Raw genomic sequence first — 27,259 nt, forward strand, 5'->3', positions numbered from 1 at the left:
ACTCAGGTCAGAAACAATCCTAACTCTACTCGGGCCTGAAACAACACCTAACTCTACTCGTGTCTGAAACAACACCTAACTCTACTCGGGTCTGAAACAATCCCTAACTCTACTCAGGTCTGAAATAACACCTAACTCTACACGGTTCAGAAACTACACCTAATTCAACTCGGGTCTGAAACAAAACCTAACTCTTCTCGGGTCTGAAACTACACCTAACTCTTCTCAGGTCTGACAATACACCTAACTCTACTCGGGTCTGAAACAACACCTAACTCTACTCGGGTCTGAAACAACACCTAAGTCTACTCAGGTCAGGAACAACACCTAACTCTTCTCAGGTCAGAAACAATCCTAACTCTACTCGGGCCTGAAACAACACCTAACTCTACTCGTGTCTGAAACAACACCTAAGTCTACTCAGGTCTGAAACAACACCTAACTCTACTCAGGTCTGAAACAACACCTCACTCTACTCGGGTCTGAAACAACCCCTAACTCTACTCAGGTCTGAAACAACCCCTAACTCTACTCGGGTCTGAAACAACACCTAACTCTACTCGGGTCTGAAACACCCCTAACTCTACTCGGTTCTGGAACAACACCTAACTCTACTCGGGTCTGAAACAACACCTAACTCTACTCAGGTCTGAAAAAACACCTAACTCTACTCGGCCTGAAACAACACCTCACTCTACTCGGGTCTGAAACAACACCTAACTCTACTCGGGTCTGAAACAACCCCTAACTCTACTAAGGTCTGAAACAACCCCTAACTCTACTCTGTCTGAAACAACACCTAACTCTACTCAGGTCTGACAATACACCTAACTCTACTCGGTTCTGAAACAACACCTAACTCTACTCGGGTCTGAAACAACACCTAACTCTACTCAGTCTGAAACAACACCTAACTCTACTCGGGCCTGAAACAACACCTAAGTCTACTCAGGTCAGGAACAACACCTAACTCTACTCAGGTCAGAAACAATCCTAACTCTACTCGGGCCTGAAACAACACCTAACTCTACTCGTGTCTGAAACAACACCTAACTCTACTCGGGTCTGAAACAACACGTAACTCTACTCAGGTCTGAAACAACGCCTAACTCTACTCGGGTCTGAAACAACCCCTAACTCTACTCTGGTCTGAAACAACACTTAATTCTACTCGTGTCTGAAACAACACCTAACTCTACTCGGGTTTGAAAAAACCCCTAACTCTACGCGTGGCTGAAACAACAACTTACTCTACACGGGTCTGAAACAACACCTAACTCTACTCAGGTCTGAAACAACACCTAACTCTCCACGAGTCTCAAACAACACCTAACTCTACTCGGGTCTGAAACAACCCCTAACTCTACTCGGGTTTGAAAAAACCCCTAACTCTACTCGGGTCTGAAACAACACCTAACTCTACTCCGGTCTGAAACTACACCTAACTCTTCTCAGGTCTGAAACTACACCTAACTCAACTCAGTCTGAAACTACACCTAACTCTACTCAGGTCTGAAACAACACCAACTCTACTCGGGCCTGAAACAAGACCTAACTCTACTCAGGTCTGAAACAACCCCTAACTCTGCTCGGTCTAAAACTACACCTAACTCTACTCCGGCCTAAAACAACACCTAACTCTACTCGGGTCTGAAACAACACCTAACTCTACTCGTTCTGAAACTACACCTAACTCTACTCAGGTCTGAAACAACACCTAACTCAACTCGGTCTGAAACAATACCTAACTCTACTCAGGTCTGAAACAATCCCTTACTCTACTCAGGTCTGAAATAACACCTAACTCTACACGGTTCAGAAACTACACCTAATTCTACTTGGGTCTGAAACAACACCTAACTCTACTCGGTTCTGAAACAACCCCATCTCTAATCTGGGCTGAAACATCCCCTAACTCATCCCCTAACTACACCTAACTCTACTCCGGCCTAAAACAACACCTAACTCTACTCGGGTCTGAAACAACACCTAACTCTACTCGTTCTGAAACTACACCTAACTCTACTCAGGTCTGAAACAACACCTAACTCAACTCGGTCTGAAACAATACCTAACTCTACTCAGGTCTGAAACAATCCCTTACTCTACTCAGGTCTGAAATAACACCTAACTCTACACGGTTCAGAAACTACACCTAATTCTACTCAGGTCTGAAACATCCCCTGACGCTACTCGGGTCTGAAACAACCCCATCTCTAATCTGGGCTGAAACATCCCCTAACTCTACTCGGGCCTGAAACAACACCTAACTCTACTCAGGTCTGAAACAACACCTAACTCTACTCGGGTCTCAAACAATCCCTAACTCTACTCTGGTCTGAAACAACCCCGAACTGTACTCAGGTCTGAAACAACACCTAACTCTACTCGGGTCTCAAACAACACCTAACTCTTCTCAGGTGTGAAACAACCCCTAATTCTACTCAGGTCTGAAACAACACCTAACTCTACTCGGGTCTGAAACAACCCCTAACACTTCTCAGGTCTGAAACAACACCTAACTCTGCTCAGGTCTGAAACAATCCCTAACTCTACTCTGGTCTGAAACAACACCTTACACTACTCAGGTCTGAAACAACACCTAACTCTACTCGGGTCTGAAACAACACCTAACTATCCCCAGTCTCAAACAACACCTCACTCTACTCAGGTCTGAAATAACACCTAACTCTACTCGGGTCTGAAACAACACCTAACTCTACTCAGGTCTGAAACAACACCTACCTTTACTCAGGTCTGAAACAACACCTACCTCTACTCAGGTCTGATACAACACCTAACACTACTCAGGTCTGAAACATCCCGTAACGCTACTCGGGTCTGAAACAACCCCATATCTAATCTGGCCTGAAACAACCCCTAACTCTACTCGGGCGTGAAACAACACCTAACTCTACTCAGGTCTGAAACAACCCTTAACTCTACTCAGGTCTGAAACAACACCCAACTCTTCTCGGGTCTCAAACAATCCCTAACTCTACTCTGGTCTGAAACAACCCCAAACTCTACTCAGGTCTGAAACAACACCAAACTCTGCTCGGGTCTCAAACAACACCTAACTCTTCTCAGGACTGAAACAACCCCGAATTCTACGCAGGTCTGAAACAACCCCTAACTCTACTCGGGTCTGAAACAACACCTAACTCTACTCAGGTCTGAAACAACCCCTAACTCTACTCAGGTCTGAAACAACACCTTACACTACTCGGGTCTGAAACAAAACCTAACTCTACTCGGGTCTGAAACAAACCAAACTTTCCCCGGTCTCAAAAAACACCTAACTCTACTCAGGTCTGAAACAAAACCTAACTCTACTCAGGTCTGAAACAACACCTAACTCTACTCGGGTCTGAAGCAACCCCTAACTCTACTCGAATCTGAAACAACACCTAGCTCTACTCGGGTCTGAAACAACACCTACCTCTACTCGTATCTGAAACAACACCTAACTCTACTCGGGTCGGAAACTACCCCTAACTCTACTCGTATCTGAAACAACACCTAACTCTACTCGGGTCTGAAACAACCCCTAACTATACTCGTATCTGAAACAACACCTAACTCTACTGGGGTCTGAAACAACACCTAACTCTACTCGTATCGGAAACAACACCTAACTCTACTCAAATCTGAAACAACACATAACTCTACTCGGGTCTGAAACTACACCTAACTCTACTCGGTTCTGAAACAACACCAAACTCTACTCAGGTCTGAAACAACACCTAAATGTACTCAAGTCTGAAACAACACCTAACTCTACTCGATCTGAATCAACACCTAACTCTACTCGGGACTGAAACAACCCCTAACTCTACTCGGTTCTGAAACAACCCCTAACTCTACTCGGGCCGAAAACAACACCTAACGCTACTCGGGTCGGAAACAAGACCGAACTGTACTCGCTCTGAAACTACACCTAACTTTATCCGTTCTGAAATGACACCTAACTCTACTCGGGTCTGAAACAACACCTAACTCTACTCGGGTCTGAAGCAACCCCTAACTCTACTCGAATCTGAAACAACACCTAGCTCTACTCGGGTCTGAAACAACACCTACCTCTACTCGTATCTGAAACAACACCTAACTCTACTCGGATCGGAAACTACCCCTAACTCTACTCGTATCTGAAACAACACCTAACTCTACTCGGGTCTGAAACAACCCCTAAATCTACTCGTATCTGAAACAACACCTAACTCTACTGGGGTCTGAAACAACACCTAAATCTACTCGTATCGGAAACAACACCTAACTCTACTCAAATCTGAAACAACACATAACTCTACTCGGGTCTGAAACTACACCTAACTCTACTCAGGTCTGAAACAACACCAAACTCTACTCAGGTCTGAAACAACACCTAACTCTACTCGGGTCTGAAACAACACCTAACTCTATTCAAGTCTGAAACAACCCACAACTCTACTCAGGTCTGAAAAAACCCCTAACTCTACTCGGGTCTGAAACAACACCTAATTCTACTCAGGTCTGAAACAACACCTAACTCTACTCAGGTCTGAAACAACACCTAACTCTACTCAGGTCTGAAACAACACCTAACTCTACTCAAGTCTGAAACAACACCTAACTCTACTCAGGTCTGAAAAAACCCCTAACTCTACTCAGGTCTGAAACAACACCCAACTCTACTCAGGTCTGAAACAACACCTAACTCTACTCGGGTCTGAAACAACACCTAACACTACACAGGTCTGAAACATCCCCTAACGCAACTCGGGTCTGAAACAACCCCATCTGTAATCTGGTCTGAAACAACCCCTCACTCTACTTGGGCCTGAAACAACACCTAACTCTACTCAGGTCTGAAACAACCCCTAACTCTACTCAGGTCTGAAACAACACCTAACTCTACTCGGGTCTCAAACAATCCCTAACTCTACTCTGGTCTGAAACAACCCCGAACTGTACTCAGGTCTGAAACAACACCTAACTCTATTCGGGTCTCAAAGAACACCTAATTCTTCTCAGGTCTGAAACAACCCCTAATTCTACTCAGGTCTGAAACAACACCTAACTCTACTCGGGTCAGAAACAACCCCGAACTCTACTCAGGTCTGAAACAACACCTAACACTACTCAGGTCTGAAACAACCCCTAACTCTACTCAGGTCTGAAACAACACCTTACACTACTCGGGTCTGAAACAACACCTAACTCTACTCAGGTCTGAAACAACCCCTAACTCTACTCAGGTCTGAAACAACACCTTACACTACTCGGGTCTGAAACAACACCTAACTCTACTCGGGTCTGAAACAACACCTAACTCTACTCAGGTCTGAAACAACACCTGACTCTACTCGGGTCTGAAACAACACCTAACTCTACTCGGGTCTGAAACAACCCCTAACTCTACTCGGGTCTTAAACAACACCTAACTCTACTCAGGTCTGAAACAACACCTAACTCTACTCGGGTCTGAACAACACCTAACACTACTCAGCTCTGAAACATCCCCTAACGCTACTCGGGTCTGAAACAACCCCATCTCTAATCTGGTCTGAAACAACCCCTAACTCTACTCGGGCCTGAAACAACACCTACCTCTACTCAGGTCTGAAACAACCCTTAACTCTACTCAGGTCTGAAACAACACCCAACTCTACTCGGGTCTCAAACAATACCTAACTCTACTCTGGTCTGAAACAACCCCGAACTGTACTCAGGTCTGAAACAACACCTAACTCTACTCGGGTCTCAAACAATCCCTAACTCTACTCTGGTCAGAAACAACCCCGAACTGTACTCAGGTCTGAAACAACACCTAACTCTACTCGGGTCTCAAAAAACACCTAACTCTTCTCAGGTCTGAAACAACCACGAATTCTACTCAGGTCTGAAACAACACCTTACTCTACTCGGGTCTGAAACAACACCTAACTCTACTCAGGTCTGAAACAACCCCTAACTCTACTCAGGTCTGAAACAACACTTTACACTACTCGGGTCTGAAACAACACCTAACTCTACTCGGGTCTGAAACAACACCAAACTTTCCCCGGTCTCAAACAACACCTAACTCTACTCAGGTATGAAACAACACCTAACTCGACTCGGGTCTGAAACAACATCTAACTCTACTCGGGTCTGAAGCAACGCCTAACTCTACTCGAATCTGAAACAACAGCTAGCTCTACTCGTATCTGAAACAACACCTAACTCTACTCGGGTCGGAAACTACCCCTAACTCTACTCGTATCGGAAACAACACCTAACTCTACTCGGGTCTGAAACAACACCTAACTCTACTCGTATCTGAAACAACACCTAACTCTACTCGGGTCTGAAACAACACCTAACTCTGTTCAAGTCTGAAACAACCCACAACTCTACTCAGGTCTGAAAAAACCCCTAACTCTACTCGGGTCTGAAACAACACCTAATTCTACTCAGGTCTGAAACAACACCTAACTCTACTCAGGTCTGAAACAACACCTAACTCTACTCAGGTCTGAAACAACACCTAACTCTACTCAAGTCTGAAACAACACCTAACTCTACTCAGGTCTGAAAAAACCCCTAACTCTACTCAGGTCTGAAACAACACCCAACTCTACTCAGGTCTGAAACAACACCTAACTCTACTCGGGTCTGAAACAACACCTAACACTACACAGGTCTGAAACATCCCCTAACGCAACTCGGGTCTGAAACAACCCCATCTGTAATCTGGTCTGAAACAACCCCTAACTCTACTCGGGCCTGAAACAACACCTAACTCTACTCAGGTCTGAAACAACCCCTAACTCTACTCAGGTCTGAAACAACACCTAACTCTACTCGGGTCTCAAACAATCCCTAACTCTACTCTGGTCTGAAACAACCCCGAACTGTACTCAGGTCTGAAACAACACCTAACTCTATTCGGGTCTCAAAGAACACCTAATTCTTCTCAGGTCTGAAACAACCCCTAATTCTACTCAGGTCTGAAACAACACCAAACTCTACTCGGGTCAGAAACAACCCCGAACTCTACTCAGGTCTGAAACAACACCTAACACTACTCAGGTCTGAAACAACCCCTAACTCTACTCAGGTCTGAAACAACACCTTACACTACTCGGGGCTGAAACAACACCTAACTCTACTCAGGTCTGAAACAACCCCTAACTCTACTCAGGTCTGAAACAACACCTTACACTACTCGGGTCTGAAACAACACCTAACTCTACTCGGGTCTGAAACAACACCTAACTCTACTCAGGTCTGAAACAACACCTGACTCTACTCGGGTCTGAAACAACACCTAACTCTACTCGGGTCTGAAACAACCCCTAACTCTACTCGGGTCTTAAACAACACCTAACTCTACTCAGGTCTGAAACAACACCTAACTCTACTCGGGTCTGAACAACACCTAACACTACTCAGCTCTGAAACATCCCCTAACGCTACTCGGGTCTGAAACAACCCCATCTCTAATCTGGACTGAAACAACCCCTAACTCTACTCGGGCCTGAAACAACACCTACCTCTACTCAGGTCTGAAACAACCCTTAACTCTACTCAGGTCTGAAACAACACCCAACTCTACTCGGGTCTCAAACAATACCTAACTCTACTCTGGTCTGAAACAACCCCGAACTGTACTCAGGTCTGAAACAACACCTAACTCTACTCGGGTCTCAAACAATCCCTAACTCTACTCTGGTCAGAAACAACCCCGAACTGTACTCAGGTCTGAAACAACACCTAACTCTACTCGGGTCTCAAAAAACACCTAACTCTTCTCAGGTCTGAAACAACCACGAATTCTACTCAGGTCTGAAACAACACCTTACTCTACTCCGGTCTGAAACAACACCTAACTCTACTCAGGTCTGAAACAACCCCTAACTCTACTCAGGTCTGAAACAACACTTTACACTACTCGGGTCTGAAACAACACCTAACTCTACTCGGGTCTGAAACAACACCAAACTTTCCCCGGTCTCAAACAACACCTAACTCTACTCAGGTATGAAACAACACCTAACTCGACTCGGGTCTGAAACAACATCTAACTCTACTCGGGTCTGAAGCAACGCCTAACTCTACTCGAATCTGAAACAACAGCTAGCTCTACTCGTATCTGAAACAACACCTAACTCTACTCGGGTCGGAAACTACCCCTAACTCTACTCGTATCGGAAACAACACCTAACTCTACTCGGGTCTGAAACAACCCCTAACTCTACTCGTATCTGAAACAACACCTAACTCTACTCGGGTCTGAAACAACACCTAACTCTACTCGTATCGGAAACAACACATAACTCTACTCAAGTCTGAAACAACACCTAACTCTACTCGGGTCTGAAACAACACCTAACTCTACTCGGGACTGAAACGACACCTCACTCACTCAGGTCTGAATCAACACCTAACTCTACTCAGATCTGAAACAACACCAACAACTCGGGTCTGAAACAACACATAACTCTACTCAGGTCTGAAACAACACCTAACACTACTCGGGTCTGAATCAACACCTAACGCTACTCAGGTCTGAAACAACACCTAACACTACTCGGGTCTGAAACAACACCTAACTTTATCCGTTCTGAAACGACACCTAACTCTACTCGGGTCTAAAACGACACCTAACTCTACTCGGGTCTGAAACAACACCTTACACTACTCAGGTCTGAAACAACCCCTAACTCTACTCGGGTCTGAAACAACACCTAGCTCTACTCGGGTCTGAAACAACACCTACCTCTACTCGTATCTGAAACAACACCTAACTCGACTCGGGTCTGAAACAACCCCTAACTCTACTCGTATCTGAAGCAACACCTAACTCTACTCAGGTCTGAAACAACACCTAACTCTACTCGTATCTGAAACAACATCTAACTCTACTGGGGTCTGAAACAACACCTAACTCTACTCGTATCTGAAACAACATCAAACTCTACTCGGGTCTGAAACAACACCTAACTCAACTCGGCTCTGAATAAACACCTAACTCTACTCACGTCTGAAACAACTCCTAACTCTACTCAGGTCTGAAACAACACCTAACACTACTCGGGTCTGTAACAACACCTAACTCTACTCGGGTCTGAAACAACACCGAACTCTACTCGGGTCTGAAACAACCCATAACTCTCCTCAGGTCTGAAAAAACACCTAACTCTACTCGGCACTGAATAAACACCTAACTCTACTCACGTCTGAAACAACTCCTAACTCTACTCAGGTCTGAAACAACACCTAACACTACTCGGGTCTGTAACAACCCCTAACTCTACTCGGGTCTGAAACAACACCTAACTCTACTCAGGTCTGAAACAACACCTAACTCTACTCGGGTCTGAAACAACACCTAACTCTACTCAGGTCTGAAACAACCCATAACTCTACTCAGGTCTGAAACAACCCCTATCTCTACTCGGTCTGAAACTACACCTAACTCAACTCGTGTCTGAAACAACACCTAACTCTACTCGGGTCTGAAACAACACCTACCTCTACTCGTATCTGAAACAACACCTAACTCTACTCGGGTCGGAAACTACCCCTAACTCTACCCGTATCTGAAACAACACCTAACTCTACTCGGGTCTGAAACAACCCCTAACTCTACTCGTATCTGAAACAACACCTAACTCTACTGGGGTCTGAAACAACACCTAAATCTACTCGTATCGGAAACAACACCTAACTCTACTCAAATCTGAAACAACACATAACTCTACTCGGGTCTGAAACTACACCTAACTCTACTCGGTTCTGAAACAACACCAAACTCTACTCAGGTCTGAAACAACACCTAACTCTACTCGGGTCTGAAACAACACCTAACTCTACTCAAGTCTGAAACAACACCTAACTCTACTCGGCTCTGAAACTACACCGAACTCTACTCGGATCTGAAACAACCCACAACTCTACTCATCTCTGAAAAAACACCTAACTCTACTCGGGTCTGAAACAACACCAAACTCTACTCAGGTCTGAAACAACACCTAACTCTACTCAGGTCTGAAACAACACCTAACTCTACTCAGGTCTGAAACAACACCTAACTCTACTCAAGTCTGAAACAACACCTAACTCTACTCAGGTCTGAAAAAACCCCTAACTCTACTCAGGTCTGAAACAACACCCAACTCTACTCAGGTCTGAAACAACACCTAACTCTACTCGGGTCTGAAACAACACCTAACACTACACAGGTCTGAAACATCCCCTAACGCAACTCGGGTCTGAAACAACCCCATCTGTAATCTGGTCTGAAACAACCCCTAACTCTACTCGGGCCTGAAACAACACCTAACTCTACTCAGGTCTGAAACAACCCCTAACTCTACTCAGGTCTAAAACAACACCTAACTCTACTCGGGTCTCAAACAATCCCTAACTCTACTCTGGTCTGAAACAACCCCGAACTGTACTCAGGTCTGAAACAACACCTAACTCTACTCGGGTCTCAAAGAACACCTAACTCTTCTCAGGTCTGAAACAACCCCTAATTCTACTCAGGTCTGAAACAACACCTAACTCTACTCGGGTCAGAAACAACCCCGAACTCTACTCAGGTCTGAAACAACACCTAACACTACTCAGGTCTGAAACAACCCCTAACTCTACTCAGGTCTGAAACAACACCTTACACTGTTCGGGTCTGAAACAACACCTAACTCTACTCAGGTCTGAAACAACACCTAACTCTACTCGGGTCTGAAACAACACCTAACTCTACTCAGGTCTGAAACAACACCTGACTCTACTCGGGTCTGAAACAACACCTAACTCTACTCGGGTCTGAAACAACCCCTAACTCTACTCGGGTCTTAAACAACACCTAACTCTACTCAGGTCTGAAACAACACCTAACTCTACTCGGGTCTGAACAACACCTAACACTACTCAGCTCAGAAACATCCCCTAACGCTACTCGGGTCTGAAACAACCCCATCTCTAATCTGGTCTGAAACAACCCCTAACTCTACTCGGGCCTGAAACAACACCTAACTCTACTCAGGTCTGAAACAACCCTTAACTCTACTCAGGTCTGAAACAACACCCAACTCTACTCGGGTCTCAAACAATACCTAACTCTACTCTGATCTGAAACAACCCCGAACTGTACTCAGGTCTGAAACAACACCTAACTCTACTCGGGTCTCAAACAATCCCTAACTCTACTCTGGTCAGAAACAACCCCGAACTGTACTCAGGTCTGAAACAACACCTAACTCTACTCGGGTCTCAAAAATCACCTAACTCTTCTCAGGTCTGAAACAACCACGAATTCTACTCAGGTCTGAAACAACACCTTACTCTACTCGGGTCTGAAACAACACCTAACTCTACTCAGGTCTGAAACAACCCCTAACTCTACTCAGGTCTGAAACAACACTTTACACTACTCGGGTCTGAAACAACACCTAACTCTACTCGGGTCTGAAACAACACCAAACTTTCCCCGGTCTCAAACAACACCTAACTCTACTCAGGTATGAAACAACACCTAACTCGACTCGGGTCTGAAACAACATCTAACTCTACTCGAGTCTGAAGCAACGCCTAACTCTACTCGAATCTGAAACAACAGCTAGCTCTACTCGGGTCTGAAACAACACCTACCTCTACTCGTATCTGAAACAACACCTAACTCTACTCGGGTCGGAAACTACCCCTAACTCTACTCGTATCAGAAACAACACCTAACTCTACTCGGGTCTGAAACAACCCCTAACTCTACTCGTATCTGAAACAACACCTAACTCTACTCGGGTCTGAAACAACACCTAACTCTACTCGTATCGGAAACAACACCTAACTCTACTCAAGTCTGAAACAACACCTAACTCTACTCGGGTCTGAAACAACACCTAACTCTACTCGGGACTGATACGACACCTCACTCACTCAGGTCTGAATCAACACCTAACTCTACTCAGATCTGAAACAACACCAACAACTCGGGTCTGAAACAACACATAACTCTACTCAGGTCTGAAACAACACCTAACACTACTCGGGTCTGTATCAACACCTAACGCTACTCAGGTCTGAAACAACACCTAACACTACTCGGGTCTGAAACAACACCTAACTTTATCCGTTCTGAAACGACACCTAACTCTACTCGGGTCTGAAACAACACCTTACACTACTCAGGTCTGAAACAACCCCTAACTCTACTCGGGTCTGAAACAACACCTAGCTCTACTCGGGTCTGAAACAACACCTACCTCTACTCGTATCTGAAACAACACCTAACTCGACTCGGGTCTGAAACAACCCCTAACTCTACTCGTATTTGAAGCAACACCTAACTCTACTCAGGTCTGAAACAACACCTAACTCTACTCGTATCTGAAACAACATCTAACTCTACTGGGGTCTGAAACAACACCTAACTCTACTCGTATCTGAAACAACATCTAACTCTCCTCGGGTCTGAAACAACACCTAACTCTACTCGGCTCGGAATAAACACCTAACTCTACTCACGTCTGAAACAACTCCTAACTCTACTCAGGTCTGAAACAACACCTAACACTACTCGGGTCTGTAACAACACCTAACTCTACTCGGGTCTGAAACAACACCGAACTCTACTCGGGTCTGAAACAACCCATAACTCTCCTCAGGTCTGAAAAAACACCTAACTCTACTCGGGTCTCAAACAACCCCTAACTCTACTCGGGTCTGAAACAACACCTAACTCTACTCAGGTCTGAAACAACACCTAACTCTACTCGGGTCTGAAACAACACCTAACTCTACTCAGGTCTGAAACAACCCCTAACTCTACTCAGGTCTGAAACAACCCCTATCTCTACTCGGTCTGAAACTACACCTAACTCAACTCGTGTCTGAAACAACACCTAACTCTACTCGGGTCTGAAACTACCCCTAACTCTACTCGTATCTGAAACAACACCTAACTCTACTCGGGTCTGAAACAACCCCTAACTGTACTCGTATCTGAAACAACACCTAACTCTACTGGGGTCTGAAACAACACCTAAATCTACTCGTATCGGAAACAACACCTAACTCTACTCAAATCTGAAACAACACATAACTCTACTCGGGTCTGAAACTACATCTAACTCTACTCGGTTCTGAAACAACACCAAACTCTACTCAGGTCTGAAACAACACCTAACTCTACTCGGGTCTGAAACAACACCTAACTCTATTCAAGTCTGAAACAACACCTAACTCTACTCGGCTCTGAAACTACACCGAACTCTACTCGGATCTGAAACAACCCACAACTCTACTCATCTCTGAAAAAACACCTAACTCTACTCGGGTCTGAAACAACACCTAATTCTACTCAGGTCTGTAACAACACCTAACTCTACTCGGGTCTGAAACAACACCGAACTCTACTCGGGTCTGAAACAACCCATAACTCTCCTCAGGTCTGAAAAAACACCTAACTCTACTCGGGTCTCAAACAACCCCTAACTCTACTCGGGTCTGAAACAACACCTAACTCTACTCAGGTCTGAAACAACACCTCACTCTACTCGGGTCTGAAACAACACCTAACTCTACTCAGGTCTGAAACAACCCCTAACTCTACTCAGGTCTGAAACAACCACTATCTCTACTCGGTCTGAAACTACACCTAACTCAACTCGTGTCTGAAACAACACCTAACTCTACTCGGGTCTGAAACTACCCCTAACTCTACTCGTATCTGAAACAACACCTAACTCTACTCGGGTCTGAAACAACCCCTAACTCTACTCGTATCTGAAACAACACCTAACTCTACTGGGGTCTGAAACAACACGTAAATCTACTCGTATCGGAAACAACACCTAACTCTACTCAAATCTGAAACAACACATAACTCTACTCGGGTCTGAAACTACACCAAACTCTACTCAGGTCTGAAACAACACCTAACTCTACTCGGGTCTGAAACAACACCTAACTCTATTCAAGTCTGAAACAACACCTAACTCTACTCGGCTCTGAAACTACACCGAACTCTACTCGGATCTGAAACAACCCACAACTCTACTCATCTCTGAAAAAACACCTAACTCTACTCGGGTCTGAAACAACACCGAATTCTACTCAGGTCTGAAACAACACCTAACTCTACTCAGGTCTGAAACAACACCTAACTCTACTCAAGTCTGAAACAACACCTAACTCTACTCAGGTCTGAAAAAACCCCTAACTCTACTCAGGTCTGAAACAACACCCAACTCTACTCAGGTCTGAAACAACACCTAACTCGACTCGGGTCTGAAACAACACCTAACACTACACAGGTCTGAAACAACACCTTTCTCTACTCAGGTCTGAAACTACACCTAACTCTACTCTGGTTTGAAAGAACACCTAACTCTACTCGGGTCTGAAACAAAACCTAACTGTACTCGTTCCTGAAACAACACCTATCTCTCCTCCGGTCTGAAACAACACCTAACTCTACTCGGTCTGTAACAACACCTAACTCTACTCGGTTCGGAAACAACACCTAACTCCACTCGGTTCTGAAACAACACCTAACTATGCTCAGGTCTGAAACAACCCCTAACTCTACTCGGGACAGAAACAACACCTAACTCTACTCAGGTCTGAAACAACACCTAACTCAACTCGGGCCTGAAACAACACCTAACTCTACTCAGGTCTGAAACAACACCTAACTCTACTCAGGTCTGAAACAACCCCTGACTCTACAAGGGCCTGAAACAACAACTAACACTACTCAGGTCTGAAACAACACCTAACTCTACTCAGGTCTGAAACAACACCTAATTCTACTCGGGTCTGAAACAACACCTCACTCTACTCAAGTCTGAAACAACACCAAACTCGACTCAGGTCTGAAACAACACCTAACTCTGCTCGGGTCTGAAACAACACCTCACTCTACTCAAGTCTGAAACAACACCTAACTCTACTCGGGTCTGAAACTACACCGAAATCTACTCGGGTCTGAAACAACACCTAACTCTTCTCAGGTCTGAAAAAACACCTAACTCTACTCGGGCCTGAAACAACCCCTAAATCTACTCGCGTCTGAAACAACACCTAACTCTACTCAGGTCTGAAACAACATCTAACTCTACTCAGGTCTGAAACAACCCCTAACTCTACTCGGGTTTGAAACAACACCTAACTCTACTCAGGTCTGAAACAATCCCTAACTCTACTCTGGTCTGAATCTACACCTAACTCTTCTCGGGTCTGAAACAACACCTCACTCTACTCAAGTCTGAAACAACACCTAACTCTACTCGGGTCTGAAACAACGCCTAACTCTACTCGGGTCTGAAACAACACCTAACTCTACTCAGGTCTGAAACAACACCTAACTCTACTCAGGTCTGAAACAACACCGAACTCTACTCGGGTCTGAAACAACACCTAACTCTACTCAGGTCTGAAACAACACCTAACTCTACTCAGGTCTGAAACTACACCTAACTCTACTCTGGTTTGAAAGAACACCTAACTCTACTCGGGTCTGAAACAAAACCTAACTCTACTCGGTCCTGAAACAACACCTATCTCTCCTCCGGTCTGAAACAACACCAACTCTACTCGGGTCTGAAACAACACCTATCTCTCCTCCGGTCTGAAACAACCCCTAACTCTACTCGGGACAGAAACAACACCTAACTCTACTCAGGTCTGAAACAACACCTAACTCTACTCGGGTCTGAAACAACACCTAACTCTACTCGGGTCTGAAACAACACCTAACTCTACTCGGTTCTGAAACAACACTTAACACTTCTCGGGTCTGAATCAACACCTAACTCTACTCAGGTCTGAAACAACACCTAACTATACTCGGGTCTGAAAGACTCGGGTCTTTAAGGGCGGCACGGTGGCACAGTGGTTAGCACTGCTGCCTCACAGCGCCTGAAGACCCGGGTTCAATTCCCGACTCAGGCGACTGACTGTGTGGAGTTTGCACGTTCTCCCCGTGTCTGCGTGGGTTTCCTCCGGGTGCTCCGGTTTCCTCCCACAGTCCAAAGATGTGCGGGTCAGGTGAATTGGCCATGATAAATTGCCTGTAGTGTTAGGTTAGGGGTATGGGTGGGTTTCGCTTCGGCGGGTCGGTGTGGACTTGTTGGGCCGAAGGGCCTGTTTCCACACTGTAAGTCTAATCTAATCTAATAACACATAACTCTACCCTGTTCTGAAACAAAACCTAACTCTACTCGGAACTGAAACAACACCCAACTCTACTCGGGTCAGAAACAACCACCTAACTTTACTCAGGTCTGAAACAACACCTAACTCCACTTGGGTCTGAAACAACACCTAACTCTACTCGGGTCTGAAAAAACACCTAACTCTACTCGGTCTGAAACAACACCTAACTCTACTCGGGTCTGAAACAACACCTAACTCCACTCGGGTCTGAAACAACACCTAACTCTACTCGGGTCTGAAACTACAACTAAATCGACTCAGGTCTGAAACAGCACCTAACTCTACTCGGGTCTCAAACTACAGCTAACTCTACTCAGGTCTGAAACTACACCTAACTCTACTCGGGTCTGAAACAACACCTAACTCTACTCATGTCTGAAACAACACCTAACTCTACTCAGGTCTGAAACAACACCTAACTCTACTTGCGTCTGAAACAACACCTAACTCTAATCAGGTCTGAAACAACACCTAACTCTACTCGGCTCTGAAACAACACCTAACACTACTCGGGTCTGAAACAACACCTAACTCTACTCGGGTCTGAAACTACACCTAACTCTACTCGGGTCTGAAACAACCCCTAACTCTACTCGGGTCTGAAACAGCATCTAACACTACTCGTGTCTGAAACAACACCTAACTCTACTCGGCTCTGAATAAACACCTAACTCTACTCACGTCTGAAACAACACCTAACTCTACTCAGGTCTGAAACAACACCTAACTCATGACACGAAAGTCGGTGGCGTTGTGTACCGCGAAGAAGGATGTGGCACGTTACAGTGGGATATAGATAAGTTGCAGAGCGGGGCAGAAAGGTGGCAAATGGAGTTCAATGTAGCTAAGTGTGAAGTCATTCACTTTGGTAGGAGTAACAAGAAGATGGATTACTGGGCTAATGGTGGGCTACTTGGTAGTGTGGATGAGCAGAGGGATCTTGGTGTCCATGTACACAGATCTCTGAAAGTTGCCACCCAGGTAAATAGTGCTGTGAGGAAGGCATATGGTGTACTGGGCTTTATTGGTAGAGGAATTGAGTTCCAGAGTCCTGAGGTCATGTTGCAGTTGTATAAGGCTCTGGTGCGGCCTCATCTGGAGTATTGTGTGCAGTTTTGGTCGCCATACTACAGGAAGGATGTGGAGGCACTGGAACGAGTGCAGAGGAGGTTTACCAGGATGTTGCCTGGCATGGTAGGAAGATCGTATGAGGAAAGGCTGAGGCACTTGGGGCTATTCTCATTGGAGAAAAGAAGGTTTGGGGAGATTTGATAGAGGTGTACAAAATGATTAGGGGTTCAGATGGGGTAGACACTGAGAACCTTTTTCTGTTAATGGAGTCAGCTGTTACTAGAGGACACAGCTTTAAATTAGGGGGTGGTAGGTATAGGACAGATGTTAGGGGAAGATTCTTTACTCAGCGGGTTGTGAGCTCATGGAGTGCCCTGCCAGTAGCATTGGTGAACTCTCCCTCTTTATGGTCATTTAAGCGGGCATTGGAGAAGCCTATGGAGGTTATTGGGCTAGTGTAGGTTAGGTGGACTACGGTCGGCGCAACATCAAGGGCCGAAGGGCCTGTACTGCGCTGTATTTTTCTATGTTCTATGTTCTATTTTCTACTCGGGTATGAAACAACACCTAACTCTACTCGGGACTGAAACTACACCTAACTCTACTCTGGTCTGAAACAACACCTAACTCGACTCGGGTCTGAAACAACACCTAACTCTACTCAGGTCTGAAACAACACCTAACTCGACTCAGGTCTGAAACTACACCTAACTCTACTCAGGGCTGAAACAACACCTAACTCTACTCGGGTCTGAAACAACACCTAACTCTCCTCAGGTCTGAAACAACACCTAACTCTACTCGGGTCTGAAACAACACCTAACTGTACTCAGGTCTGAAACAACACATAAATCTACTCGGGTCTGAAACGACACCTAACTCTAATCAGGTCTGAAACAACACCTTACTCTACCCGGTTCTGAAACAACACCTAACTCAACTTGCTTCTGAAACAACTCCTACCTCTACTCGGGTCTGAAACAACACCTAACTATACTCGCGTCTGAAACAACACCTAACTCTACTCGGGTCAGAAACTGCACCTCACTCTACTTGGGTCTGAAACAACACCTCACTCTACTCGGGTCTGAAACAACACCTAACTCTACTCGGGTCTGAAACTACACCTAACTCTACTAAGGTCTGAAACTACACCTAACTCAACTCGGGTCTGAAACAACACCTAACTCTACTCAGGTCTGAAACAACACCTAACTCTACTCGGGTCTGAAACAACACCTAACTCTACTCGGGTCAGAAACTACACCTAATTCTACTCGGGTCTGAAACAACACCTAACTCAACTCGGGTCTGAAACAACACCTAACTCTACTCGGGTCTGAAACAACACCTAACTCTACTCGGGTCAGAAACTACACCTAATTCTACGCGGGTCTGAAACAACACCTAACTCAACTCGGGTCTGAAACAACACCTAACACTACTCGGGTCTGAAACAACACCTAACTCTACTCAGGTCTGAAACAACACCTAACTCTACACAGGTCTGAAACAACACCTAACTCTACTCGGGGCTGAAACTACACCTAACTCTACTCAGGTCTGAAACAACCCCTAACTCTACTCGGTTCTGAAACAACACCTAACTCTACACGGGTCTGAAACAACACCTAACTCTACTCAGGTCTGAAACAACACCTAACTCTACTCGGGTCTGAAACAACACATAACTCTACTCGGGTCAGAAACTACACCTAATTCTACTCGGGTCTGAAACAACACCTAACTCAACTCGGGTCTGAAACAACACCTAACACTACTCGGGTCTGAAACAACACCTAACTCTACTCAGGTCTGAAACAACACCTAACTCTACTCAGGTCTGAAACAACACCTAACTCTACACAGGTCTGAAACAACACCTAACTCTACTCGGGGCTGAAACTACACCTAACTCTACTCAGGTCTGAAACAACCCCTAACTCTACTCGGGTCTGAAACAACACCTAACTCTACACGGGTCTGAAACAACACCTAACTCTACTCAGGTCTGAAACAACACCTAACTCTACTCTGGTCTGAAACAACACCTTACTCTACCCGGCTCTGAAACAACACTTAACACTACTCTGGTCTGAAACAACACCTAACTATACTCGGGTCTGAAACAACACCTAACTCTACTCGGGTCTGAAACAACTCCTACCTCTACTCGGGTCTGAAACAACACCTAACTATACTCGGGTCTGAAACAACACCTAACTCTACTCGGGTCAGAAACTACACCTCACTCTACTCGGATCTGAAACAACACCTCAGTCTACTCGGGTCTGAAACAACACCTAACTCTACTCGGGTCTGAAACTACACCTAACTCTACTCGGGTCTGAAACAACACGTAACTCTAATCTGTTCAAAATCTACACCTAACTCTACTCAGGTCTGAAACAACACCTAACTCTACTGGGGTCTGAAACAACACCTAACTCTACTCGGGTCTGAAACAACACCTAACTCAACTCAGGTCTGAAACAACACCTAACTCTACTCGGGTCTGAAACAACACCTAACTCTACTCGGGTCTGAAACAACACCTAACTCTACTCAGGTCTGAAACAACACCTAACTCTACTCGGGTCTGAAACAACACCTAACTCTCCTCAGGTCTGAAACAACACCAAACTCTACTCGGGTCTGAAACAACAGCTAACTCTACTCAGGTCTGAAACAACACCTAACTGTACACAGGTCTGAAACAACACCTAAATCTACTCGGGTCTGAAACGACACCTAACTCTAATCAGGTCTGAAACAACACCTTACTCTACCCGGCTCTGAAACAACACCTAACTCTACTCTGGTCTGAAACAACACCTAACTCTACTTGCTTCTGAAACAACTCCTACCTCTACTCGGGTCTGAAACAACACCTAACTATACTCGGGTCTGAAACAACACCTAACTCTACTCGGGTCAGAAACTGCACCTCACTCTACTCGGGTCTGAAACAACACCTCACTCTACTCGGGTCTGAAACAACACCTAACTCTACTCGGGTCTGAAACTACACCTAACTCTACTAAGGTCTGAAACTACACCTAACTCAACTCGGGTCTGAAACAACACCTAATTCTACTCTGTTCTCAATCTACACCTAACTCTACTCAGGACTGAAACAACACCTAACTCTACTGGGGTCTGAAACAACACCTAACTCTACTCGGGTCTGAAACAACACCTAAATCTACTCAGGTCTGAAACAACACCTAACTCTACTCGGGTCTGAAACTACACCTAATTCTACTCGGGTCTGAAACAACACCTAACTCAACTCAGGTCTGAAACAACACCTAACTCTACTCGGGTCTGAAACAACACCTAACTCTACTCAGGTCTGAAACAACACCTAACTCTGCTCAGGTCTGAAACAACACCTAACTCTACTCGGGGCTGAAACTACACCTAACTCTACTCAGGTCTGAAACAACCCCTAACTCTACCCGGTTCTGAAATAACACCTAACTGTACTCGGGTCTGAAACTACACCTAACTCTACTCGGGTCTGAAACAACACCTAACTCTACTCAGGTCTGAAACAACACCTAACTCTACTCGGGTCTGAAACAACACATAACTCTACTCAGGTCTGAAACAACACGTAACTCTACTCGGGTCTGAAACAACACCAAACTCTACTCAGGTGTGAAACAACACATAACTCTACTCAGGTCTGAAACAACACCTAACTCTACTCGGGTCTGAAACAACACCTAACTCTACTCAGGTCTGAAACAACACCTAACTCTACTCAGGTCTGAAACTTCACCTAACTCTACTCTGGTCTGAAACAACACCTAACTCTACTCAGGTCTGAAACAACACCTAACTCTACTCTGGTTTGAAAGAACACCTAATTCTACTCGGGTCTGAAACAAAACCTAACTCTACTCGTGTCTGAAACAACACCTAACTCTACTCGGTCCTGAAACAACACCAATCTCTCCTCCGGTCTGAAACAACACCTAACTCTACTCGGGTCTGAAACAATACCTATCTCTCCTCCGGTCTGAAACTACACCTAACTCTACTCGGGTCTGAAACAACACCTAACTCTACTCAGGTCTGAAACAACACCTAACTATACTCAGGTCTGAAACAACACCTAACTCTACTCGGGTCTGAAACAACACCTAACTCTACTCGGTCTGAAACAACACCTAACTCTACTCGGGTCTGAAACAACACCTAACTATACTCAAGTCTGAAACAACACCTAACTATACTCAGGTCTGAAACAACACCTAAATCTACTCGGTCTGAACCAACACCAAACTCTACTCAGGTCTGAAACAACACCCAACTCTACTCGGGTCTGAAACAACACCAAACTCTACTCGGGTATGAAACAACACCTAACTCTACTCAGGTCTGAAACAACACCAAACTCTACTCAGGTCTGAGACAACACCTAACTCTACTCGGGTCTGAAACAACACCCAACACTACTCGGGTCTGAAACAACACCAAACTCTACTCGGGTATGAAATAACACCTAAATCTACTCAGGTCTGAAACAACACCTAACTCTACTCGGGTCTGAAACAACACCTAACTCTACTCAGGTCTGAAACAACACCTAACTCTACTCGGGTCTGAAACAACACCTAACTCTACTCAGGTCTGAAATTACACTTAACTGGACAATTACACTGGACAACTGGGTTTCTTTCTGGGGAAGGTGGGACCTCTATAAAAAGGATGGTCTACACCTGAACCTGAGGGGCACCAGTATCCTTGGGGGGAGGTTTGCTAGTGCTCTTTGGAAGGGTTTAAACTAACTCCGCCGGGGCATGGGAACCTGGACTGTAGCTTTAGGGTACAGGACCTTGAGTGTAGGGAGGTTATGAATAATGCAGCGATCTCGAAGGAGGGTGCCTGTAAACAGAAGGGTGGATTGAAGTGTGTATACTTCAATGCCAGAAGTATAAGAAATAAGGTAGGTGTACTTGCAGCGTGGGTTGGCACCTGGGACTTCGATGTTGTGGCCATTACAGAGACGTGGTTAGAACAGGGACAAGAATGGCTGTTGCAGGTTCCAGGGTTTAAATGTTTTAGTAGGATCAGACATGGGGGTAAAAAAGGGGGAGGTGTGGCATTATTGTCAAAGATAGTATTACAGCAGTGGAATGGACGATGGAAGAGGACTTGCCATCTGAGGTAGTTTGGGCTGAGGTTAGAAATAGGAAAGGTGAGGTCACCCTGTTAGGTGTTTTCTACATGCCTCCTAATAGTCCGAGAGAAGTAGAGGATAATATTGCGAGGATGATTCAGGAAAAGAGTGAAGGTAGCAGGGTGGTTGTTATGGGGGACTTTAACTTCCCAGATATTGACTGGGAGAGCTATAGCTCGAGTTCATTAGATGGGTCAGTGTTTGTCCAATGTGTGCAGGAGGGTTTCCTGACACAATATGTAGACAGGCCAACAAGAGGTGAGGCTATACTGGATTTGGTTCTAGGTAATGAACCAGGCCTGGTGTTAGACTTGGAGGTAGGTGAGCACTTCGGGGACAGTGACCACAACTCGGTGACTTTTACTTTAGTGATGGAGAGGGATAAGTGTGCGCCGCAGGGCAAGAGTTATAGCGGGGGGCAGGGAAATTATGATGCAGTGAGGCATGACTTAGGATGTGTGGATTGGAAAAACAGGCTTCAAGAGAAGAACACTAATGAGATGTGGGGATTGTTCAAGGAGCAGCTACTACATGTCCTCGATGAGTATGTACCGGTCGGGCATGGTGTAAAGGGCCTTGTGAGGCAGCCGTGGTTTAGTAAGGAATTGGAGTCCCTTGTGAAAGGGAAGAAGGCGGCATATGTAAAGATGAGGCGTGAAGGTTCAGTTGGGGCGATAGAGAGTTATAAGGTAGCCAGGAAGGATCTAAAGAGAGAGCTAAGAGAAGCGAGAAGGGGACATGAAAAGTCTTTAGCTGGTAGGATTAGGGAAAACCCAAAGGCTTTCTATAGGTATGTCAGGAATAAAAGGATGACTAGGGTAGGTATCGGTCCAGTCAAGGATAGTAGTGGGAAGTTGTGTGTGGAGGCGGAGGAGATTGGAGAAACATTAAATCAATACTTTTCATCAGTATTCACTCAGGAACAGGACACTGTTGCTGACGTGAATATGGAGTCACAAATGATTAGAATGGATGGCCTGGAAATATGCAGGGAAGAGGTTCTGGGAATATTGGAAAGGATGAATATAGATAAGTCTCCTGGGCCTGATGGCATTTACACTAGGATCCTATGGGAAGCTAGGGAGGAGATAGCAGAGCCATTGGCCTGGATTTTTATGTCGTCATTGTCAACGGGAATAGTACCAGAGGACTGGAGGATAGCGAATGTGGTCCCCTTGTTCAAGAAAGGGAGTAGGGATAGCCCTAGTAACTATAGGCCAGTGAGTCTGACTTCAGTGGTGGGCAAAGTCTTAGAGAGAATGGTAAGGGATAAGATTTATGAACATCTGGATAGGAATAACGTGATCAAGGATAGCCAGCATGGTTTTGTGAAGGGCAGGTCGTGCCTCACAAACCTTATTGAGTTCTTTGAGAAGGTGACTAAGGAAGTGGATGAGGGTAAAGCAGTAGATGTTGTGTATATGGATTTTAGTAAGGCGTTCGATAAGGTTCCCCATAGTAGGCTAATGCTAAAACTACGGAGGTATGGCATTGAGGATACATTAGAGGTTTGGATTAGGAATTGGCTGGCTGGAAGGAGACAGAGGGTAGTAGTTGATGGACTATGTTCACCTTGGAGTGCAGTTACTAGCGGTGTACCACAAGGATCTGTTTTGGGACCATTGCTTTTTGTTATCTTTATAAATGATCTAGAGGAAGGGCTTGAAAGCTGGGTAAGCAAGTTTGCGGATGACACAAAAGTCGGTGGAGTTGTGGATAGTGAGGAAGGAAGTGGTAGATTACAGCGGGATATAGATAAGTTGCAGAGCTGGGCAGAAAGGTGGCAAATGGAATTCAATGGAGCTAAGTGTGAAGTCATTCACTTTGGTAGGAATAACAAGAAGATGGATTACTGGGCTAATGGTAGGCTACTTGGTAGTGTGGATGAGCAGAGGGATCTTGGTGTCCATGTACACAGATCTCTGAAAGTTGCCACCCAGGTAAATAGTGCTGTGAGGAAGGCATATGGTGTACTGGGCTTTATTGGTAGAGGAATTGAGTTCCGGAGTCCTGAGGTCATGTTGCAACTGTATAAGACTCTGGTGCGGCCTCATCTGGAGTATTGTGTGCAGTTTTGGTCGCCATACTATAGGAAGGATGTGGAGGCATTGGAACGAGTGCAGAGGATGTTTACCAGGATGTTGCCTGGAATGGTCGGAAAATCTTATGAGGAAAGGCTGAGGCACTTGGGGCTGTTCTCATTGGAGAAGAGAAGGTTTAGGGGAGATTTGATAGAGGTGTATAAGATGATTAGGGGTTTAGATAGGGTCGACACTGAGAACCTTTTACCACTAATGGAGTCAGGTGTTACTAGGGGACACAGCTTTAAATTAAGGGGTGGTAGGTATAGGACAGATGTTAGGGGTAGATTCTTTACACAGCGGGTTGTGAGTTCATGGAATGCCCTGCCAGTAGCAGTGGTGAACTCTCCTTCTTTATGGGCATTTAAGCGGGCATTGGATAGGCATTTGGAAGTTATTGGGCTAGTGTAGGTTAGGTAGGATTCGGTCGGCGCAACATCGAGGGCCGAAGGGCCTGTACTGCGCTGTATCTTTCTATGTTCTATGTTCTATGTAACCCCTAACTCTACTCGGGTCTGAAACAACACCTAACTGTACTCGGGTCTGAAACAACACCTGACTCTACTTGGGTCTGAAACAACACCTAACTCTACTCAGGTCTCAAACAACACCTAACTCTACTCGGGTCTGAAACTACACCTAACTCTACTCGGGTCTGAAACAACACCTAACTCTACTCGGGTCTGAAACAACACCTAACTCTACTCAGGTCTGAAACAACACATAACTCTACTCAGGTCTGAAACAACACCTAACTCTACTCGGGTCTGAAACAACACCTAACTCTACTCGGGTCTGAAACTACACATAACTCTACTCAGGTCTGAAACAACACCTAACTCTACTCGGGTATGAAACAACACATAACTCTACTCGGGCCTGAAACCACACCTAACTCTACTCGGGTCTGAAACAACACCTAACTCTACTTGGTCCTGAAACAACACCTATCTCTCCTCCGGTCTGAAACAACACCTAACTCTACTCGGGTCTGAAACAACACCTATCTCTCCTCCGGTCTGAAACAACACATAACTCTACTCGGTCTGTAACAACACCTAACTCTACTCGGTTCGGAAACAACACCTAACTCCACTCGGGTATGAAACAACACCTAACTATACTCAGGTCTGAAACAACCCCTAACTCTACTCGCGACAGAAACAACACCTAACTCTACTCGGGTCTGAAACTACAACTAACTCTACTCGGTTCGGAACAACACCTAACTCCACTCAGATCTGAAACTACAACTAACTCTACTCAGGTCTGAAACAACACCTAACTCTACTCAGGTCTGAAACAACTCGTAACTCTACTCGGGTCTGAAACAACATCTAACTCTACTCAGGTCTGAAACAAAACCTAACTCTACTCAGGTCTGAAACTACAGCTAACTCTACTCAGGTCTGAAACAACACCTAACTCTACTCAGGTCTGAAACAACCCCTAAATCTACTTGGCTCTGAAACAACACCTAACTCTACTTGGGTCTGAAACAACACCTAACTCTACTCAGGCCTCAAACAACACCAAACTCTGCTCAGGTCTGAAACAACACCTAACTCTACTCGGGTCTGAAACTACACCTAACTCTACTCAGGTCTGAAACAACACCTAACTCTACTCAGGTCTGAAACAACACCTAACTCTACTCGGGTCTGGAACAACACCTAACTCTACTCAGGTCTGAAACTACAACTAACTCTACTCGGTTCGGAACAACACCTAACTCCACTCAGATCTGAAACTACAACTAACTCTACTCAGGTCTGAAACAACACCTAACTCTACTCAGGTCTGAAACAACACCTAACTCTACTCGGGTCTGAAACAACACATAACTCTACTCGGGTCTGAAACAACACCTAACTCTACTCAGGTCTGAAACAACACATAACTCTACTCAGGTCTGAAACAACACCTAACTCTACTCGGGTCTGTAACAACACCTAACTTTACTCAGGTCTGAAACAACACCTAACTCTACTCAGGTCTGAAACAACACCTAACTCTACTCAGATCTGAAACAACACCTAACTCTACTCGCGTCTGAAACAACACCTAACTCTACACGGGTCTGAAACTACACCTAACTCTACTCGGGTCTGAAACAACTCCTAACTCCACTCTGGTCTGAATCTACACCTAACTCTACTAAGGAAAGCTTACTTTTAGAGGGATGGCAGTGCAGAGAGGGCAATGTTCCACTTGCAACATGTATGAGGTGAGGGAAGCCATTAGCGTCCCTGCTGAGTACACTTGCAAGAAGTGCACCCATCTCCAGCTCCTCCAAACCCGTGTTAGGGAACTGGAGCTGGAGTTGGATGAACTGCGGATCATTCGGGAGGCAGAGGAGGTCATAGATCGGAGCTTTAGGCAAGTAGTTACTCCGAAAGTTCAAGATAGATGGGTGACAGTGAGGGGGAGTGGGAGGAGGAGGCCAGTGCAGGGACCCCCTGCGGTCATTCCCCTCAAGAACAAGTATACCGTTTTGGATACTTGTGGGGGGGATGACTTACCAGGGGCAAGCAACGAGGTTCAGGCCTCTGGCACGGAGCCTGGCCCCATTGCTCAGAAGGGTAGGGTGGAGAAAGGTAGAGCAATAGTTCTTGGGGACTCAATAGTGAGGGGTACAGACAGACGGTTTTGTGGGGGCGACAGGGACTCACGTTTGGTATGTTGCCTCCCAGGTGCAAGGGTACGTGATGTCGCTGATCGTGTT

The 27,259-nt window shown here is 45.4% G+C and overlaps 1 protein-coding gene across 1 annotated transcript in view; it reads left to right on the top strand.

Moving 5' to 3' along the window:
- The window catches only part of nyap2a (neuronal tyrosine-phosphorylated phosphoinositide-3-kinase adaptor 2a), a 387,416-nt gene that overhangs the window by 256,551 nt on the left and 103,606 nt on the right, over positions 1 to 27,259 (top strand). Inside the window, exon 3 of the mRNA XM_060833977.1 lies at positions 23,991 to 24,000. Coding sequence (XP_060689960.1) covers positions 23,991 to 24,000 — 10 coding nt within the window. The remainder of the gene's footprint in view (positions 1 to 23,990; positions 24,001 to 27,259) is intronic.

The sequence above is a fragment of the Hemiscyllium ocellatum genome, chromosome 13 (genome assembly GCF_020745735.1).
Source record: "Hemiscyllium ocellatum isolate sHemOce1 chromosome 13, sHemOce1.pat.X.cur, whole genome shotgun sequence".
Lineage (NCBI taxonomy): Eukaryota > Metazoa > Chordata > Chondrichthyes > Orectolobiformes > Hemiscylliidae > Hemiscyllium > Hemiscyllium ocellatum.